This window comes from Chelonoidis abingdonii, chromosome 7 (assembly GCF_003597395.2).
Source record: "Chelonoidis abingdonii isolate Lonesome George chromosome 7, CheloAbing_2.0, whole genome shotgun sequence".
Taxonomy (NCBI): domain Eukaryota; kingdom Metazoa; phylum Chordata; order Testudines; family Testudinidae; genus Chelonoidis; species Chelonoidis abingdonii.
The window spans coordinates 48888384-48894172 of record NC_133775.1 but is presented as its reverse complement, the minus strand read 5'-3'; the positions used below and the strand labels follow the sequence as shown (position 1 = coordinate 48894172).

At 44.1% G+C, this 5789-nt stretch overlaps 1 protein-coding gene across 3 annotated transcripts; it reads right to left on the bottom strand.

Moving 5' to 3' along the window:
- Nucleotides 1-324: 324 nt before the first annotated feature.
- On the bottom strand, nt 325-5565 carry GLRX2 (glutaredoxin 2). 3 transcript variants are annotated; one of them, XM_032791055.2, is made up of 4 exons: nt 5543-5565; nt 4264-4327; nt 1950-2126; nt 325-1257 (listed from the first exon to the last, which is right to left on the bottom strand). In XM_032791055.2, exons 2-4 carry the CDS (start codon nt 4324-4326, stop codon nt 1111-1113), a joined length of 387 nt encoding a protein of 128 aa, XP_032646946.1. In that variant the 5' UTR covers nt 4327; nt 5543-5565; the 3' UTR covers nt 325-1110. The 3 variants fall into 3 exon arrangements, with proteins under 3 accessions (XP_032646946.1, XP_032646944.1, XP_032646945.1); XM_032791053.2 differs by lacking the exon at nt 5543-5565 and adding an exon at nt 5272-5368; XM_032791054.2 differs by lacking the exon at nt 5543-5565 and adding an exon at nt 4681-4829.
- Nucleotides 5566-5789: the final 224 nt, after the last annotated feature.

Genomic DNA, 5789 nt, shown 5'->3' with positions numbered 1-5789 from the left:
CTGCTTAAAGGTACATACAACATTTCTTTAATCCATTCTTATTTTTACAATATAATTAATTCTACTTTCACAATAGTCAGATTCACTATTACCATGTATGTTGGACCTTCACCACATTTAAAAACAACTAAACTACTAAAATTGGCAGGGGAGCCAGCAGCAGGTGTAGTACTTGAAACTACTTAACTATATTATTGAAACAGAACAGACTGTTGTTAAGTGTCTCAAAACTATTAGAATTTAGCATGTTTAAAAAAATAAAAAAAGTTTCCAACTGTTACTTGAGAGTATATACAGAACTGTAAGAAACTCTACTACTGTAGCTTACCATGATACTGCCTTTAATAACAGAACTTTTACATTTGCAGAAATGTAATTAAAATCTCTGTAACTGCAGACTTCATATGAATAAAAGACATTAAGTGGTTCTTTTTAGTGTCTTCAGTGTACATAATTTGACAATCTTTAGCACTGACGTGATTTTATAGGAAACACTAAATTGCACTGTCATTTTTTGTTCCAACACAATGACAGTAAAATTAGCTAGAAAATATAGCAAACCAACTCACATTACAATCAATAGGATACTACAAGGTTTTGAAGGTGATAAGCAGTGCAAGTTTTCACTAGTTGTGTTTGTCACCTATTTCACAGAACCTCGTGTAGCACTTTTTAACCTATTTAAAACATGTTGTCCTTTACATCTCCAAAGCACTGTAACAAAAATAGTAACTAATCCACACAAAAGGTCTGTGAGGTAGGTAATGGTTTTTACTTCCATTTTATGAATGGTGAAGCTGAGGAAGGGAGGGTTTAACTATTGCCCAAGGCCGTAATGTCTGTGTTAGATAAATGATTTCAAATTGATGAATTATTCACTCCAAACTCTAGTTAGTTTAGTAGACCATGCTGCACACGTAGGCCTAAATTTTCAAGTTTGGGTGCTTAACAATTGGCACCTAAATTCACAGTTAGGCTCCCAAATAAATGGCCTAATTTTAGACCTGGTGGGTTCTCGGCATTTCTGAAAGTCAGACCATTTATTTAGAGGCCTAAAGATGGATGTTTAGGTACCAAACATATAGATTAGGGGCACTTTTTTAACTAAGGCTAAGGTAGGCTACATGGCAGATCAGAATTCTTTGCTCTTCTCATTTGACATTGATGAACTAATGGAAGCAGCTTGCCTTCCTGGTGAAGCCTTTGAGTATCTGTAGCACCTCCGATGAAAGCCCCATTAATAAACACTCTTGGAACCTGTTAAGTATATGAAAATTACATTAGTTATTTTGTTGGAGGTAGGCTAAAAACCAAGTGTGGTCATGCATGCTGCCACACTGCCATATAAATGGAGGAATGCTAAGCTTTTACATACTTGCTATTTGATGCACATATTAGTGGACAGTCTTACATTTCCATAATAACTTTCTATAAAAGGGGTCCTGAGATGCTTTTTATTAAACAGAGGCACCACTGCACTTTCTCCTTAAAAGTAATATGTACCATTTGCACATGGGTTTAGAACATGCAGTGAAAAAACGATTCAAATGAAGTTACAGGCAATTGTTACAAAGGCAGAATGTAATTCCCAAAGGTGCCAGGATACTGGGGCTAACATTTCTACCTAAGTAAAAAGTGTCCCTGATGGATTTCAGTTTTGTGTCTTTGATGTGACCTTTGTTTAAAGTCTCATCTGAAAGACAGCAGGATCAGCAGTACAGTAACCATCATGACTCTGGAGTGGTACATCAGCACCAGGAGGAATGTGAGATACCTTACAGAAGCTTTGCTACGGCTTCCTCAAGCACCTTGTGTTTTACTTAGGAGCTCATATAAAGGTTCAATGCAGCTAGCATGCAAGATCTGATGAGGTCACAATTGGTGGGCTATTGCTTCAGTGAATTAGCCCCCCTCTATTTTAGTTACTACATCTGAAAAGATGTACTCACCGTCCTGCCACCAGTCATTTGATGAAGAATGTCTTGAAACTGGCTTCCATTTTCATACAAGTCTAGTTCTACTGCTGTGTAATTTACATTCATATCCTGGAACAGTTTCTTTGCCATTTTGCAGTAGCCACACGTTGTTTTAGAGAAAATCACTACACAGTTGTCCGAAATGGTTTCCTGTATTAAAAAAAAAAAAAAGGGTTGAGTCAATGTATTCTGCACATGGGTACTAATTAAATGAATTAATCACATTCTTAAAGAAAGTCTTAGACAAAAGCAATATGTTTTGTCTTTTCATTGTGGTAACAAATTCCAAAAGTTATAAGTAGGTTCTTCCAGTGGGGTCCCACAAGGATTAGTTCTTGACCCTATGCTATTTAACATTTTTTGTCAATGAGCTGGAAGAAAACAAAAGATCATTACTGATTAAGTTTGCAAGAGACACAAAGATTAGGGAAGTGGTAAATAACGAAGGGGATAGATCACTGTTAAAGAGTGATCATGATCACTTTGTAAGCTGGACACAAGCAAACAATATGTGTTTTTAAATGGCCAAATGTGAAGTTCATATCTAGACACAAAGAATGTAGGCTATAGTTACAGTATGGGGGACCCTATCCTGGGAAGAAGAGAGTCTGAAAAGGATTGGGGTGAGGGGAGAGTCGTGGTGGTGGTGGATAATCAGCTCAACACAGACTCTGAGTGAGACACTATGGCCAAAAAGGCTAATACAATTCTTGGATGTATAATCAGGGGAATAGTGAATAGAAGTAGAGGTGTTATTTTACCTCTGTAAGGCATACATTTTAACAGCGAAGGCAATTAACCACTGAAACTATTTATCAAGGGCTGTGGTAGTTTCTCCATCACTGGATACCCTTCTAAAAGTTCAAACAAGAATTTAATTCAGGGACATTGTATGGCCTGTGTTATGCAGGAGATCACTGTAACTCAGTGGTCCCCAATGTGCCCACCGGGTCATCTAAGTGCGCCCGCGTACTGGCTGGTGGACAAGCATCTGCCGAAATGCTGCCAAAAAACTGCATCATCAAGAGATGTCGCCACTGAAACGCCACCGAAAAGTGGCAGCACTGCTGAAATACCGCTGATTTTCGGCAGCGATGCCTCTTGACGTTGCTGCTTCTCTGCGCCATTTCGGCAGATGCTTGTCCACCGGCCACAGTCCTCAGTGGCTCGTCATCTGGCGCCCGCCACCCGGAAAAGGTTGGGGACCACTGCTCTAACTGTTCACAATGGCCCCTTCTGGCCTTATAACCCATGAAGCTGGACTGACTAGGCAAGAAGACTAGTACAAGGAGTTGGAGGGGAAACTAGGACTGGCTGGACAAGGAGAATGGGACTTGAATGAGAAGCTTGAGGAGTGGAGACTGGATAGGTGACAAGAAAGGGACTAGGATGAGAAGCCAGGAGTGTAGAAGAGAGAGGACTGGCACAGGGACAAGTTGTAGAGGATGGGTGAGAACGGGCTCCCACTTGAGCGGGACCACTACAGCGCACTATCCTCCAAAACACACTCAAAACTTAGAGGGACAGGACACCTTTATACTGACATTTCCAGACTTGAGTTCTTGATTTTGTAACCTTTATAACATAATAACTTTTAACATAATGTGCATGTGTAATTTTATATTGTTTGAGTGATAAAATGCAAGGGTGGTCCAAGGACAACACCTCCAAAGAGATTTGAAGACAGACTATAGACAAGGCATGATAAACCCCAGGGAACAGAACATTGTAGGGGGCTGGCATGACAGGATGGACCCTTCCAAGAATCCCCCAAAATATAACAGAGCTGTGGGTAACATGGCTGTGATAAGTCATCTAAAGGTAAAAATGATGCAGGTCTGACAGGCTGTGTAGTCAGAAGATGAATGTGGAAAAAAGGATAAAGTTCTTTCTAGAAATGTAAGACTATTACTTTACTGGAGCTGAACCTGAGATACTTTCTAGCTCTCATTGCTTAATTAATTGGTTTCATTGGATTTAACCCCTCCCCTCCTCCAAGACATCACCATTTAATAATGACACCAGTGGTGAACTTAACTGATTTAAATGGGACACTGTGAAAGTATAAGGGTTTGCCCACATGGATTAGATTGCAGAACTGGAGTTCAAAAGTATAATACATTATTTACTGGACTAAATTTACAGATCAGATTCTGTAGCCTGATGTAATAAAAAAGCAATCCTTGTACTGAGTAGAAAAAATAAAGGAAGTTAGTAAATTACTATCCCTTTTTCAAAGGCTAGAAATAATTATTATTTCTGAATAATAAATGACCCCTTTATTTACCTGGATCTTGTTCATAGTAGCGGCATTAGACAATCCCATTGAAGTAGATGGACTATTTCCCATTCTAAAAATAAAAATGTTAGATAGATAAAACCTCTTTTTGAAAAAGTCACTCATTTTTATGGTTCTCGAGTTATTTTAAATACAATACTAATGCTTTCTGTAAAAACAACTTCACTACCCCCACCCGATTTTTTACGTATCCGCAAAGTGCCCAGGACAGAGACAGTTTGACATCACAAATCCACTGGTATCCCACGATTTTGTCTCCGCAGGTTTGGCATTGCACAGCAGTCATTAATTTGAAGTGAATTACAGAAACATTCCTTTTTAAAATGCCACCTAACAAAAGAATTAGCTACATTAGTATGTTTTGCTTCTTTAATTATGCTGGTGTAATTAAAGCGGCAAACCCACCCTAGCCAGGATTCAGTTGCAGTGGTCCAAAGGTACCTGCACCGGCGTAGCTTATTCTGATTTGCCTGCTAGAGTTTACGGGGTGTAATTTTATCCTTAACACAACGACAACACTTGCTCTCCCTCCCCTACTATACCAGTGTAACTCTCCCAATCCTAGGGGACCAGACCGACAATTGTATGGGGCGGCGGGTCTGTCCTCCGTTTGCTTTGGGCTCGGCCGATGCATCTGCCCGGATGCGGCGGCGCAGGCAGACCCCGCGGACGGCGGGCAGCTGGCAGGCTCAGCCGGCTTAGCTCGCTCCCTGCTGGGCTAGGCGTGCCCAGTACAGGGGAGCACATCCTGAGCGGGGCCCGGCAGCTCACGGCCCGCCCGGCTCCGATGGGTGCGGGCCGCACCCCCTGCTCGGCAGCGCCACGGGGTTGGTGACAGTGGGGCAGCCCCGCAGCGGTCACGGAGCAAGCGGGCCACCCCACTGGGGAAGAGGCCGATGCAGGCGGGGCCATACCCGCCTTTCCCCGGGGCCCCAGGTGGGTACGAGGTCACATCCCCGCAGCGGAGCAGCTGCAGGGCGACCCCGCCGAACGGACCTGAGCCGGCTGCCGGCGGCGCGCAGGGCTCCCGACAAGGCCATCATGGGCTCGCCGGGCCGGGGGAGGAGCCCGGCCAGCTCCTGCGCGAGCTGGGCTGCCTGCCGCGCTGCCTGTCCGCGTCCCTCCCTCCGCGGAGCCCAGGGACCGCCCCGCCCCCGGCGCTGGCCTGGAGAGCAGTCCCTGCTCCGCTCCCCCAATCGCCTTCGTGCACAGTCCGACCCCTCCGCACCCCCCTACACATGCCCCCCTCCCTCCGCGGCCACGGTACCTGAGCCGCCTTCTGCTACTGCATTAAGCAATGGGCGGCACATCTGTCAGCCAGTCGTTGCGTGCTCCTGTCCCCTGGGGGAGAGGTGGGCACAGTGCAGTGGATTGTTTTGGGAGCGGTTAGGTGCTAACGCCACATTCTTATGTATTGGTGTCAGAGAAGGCAAGGTCAAAGAAACGCCTTGGCACAGGGAGCAGAAGGTGGTGATGGTTCTTGGGTGAGTTTATGCCAGCAATGCCCTTCTGCT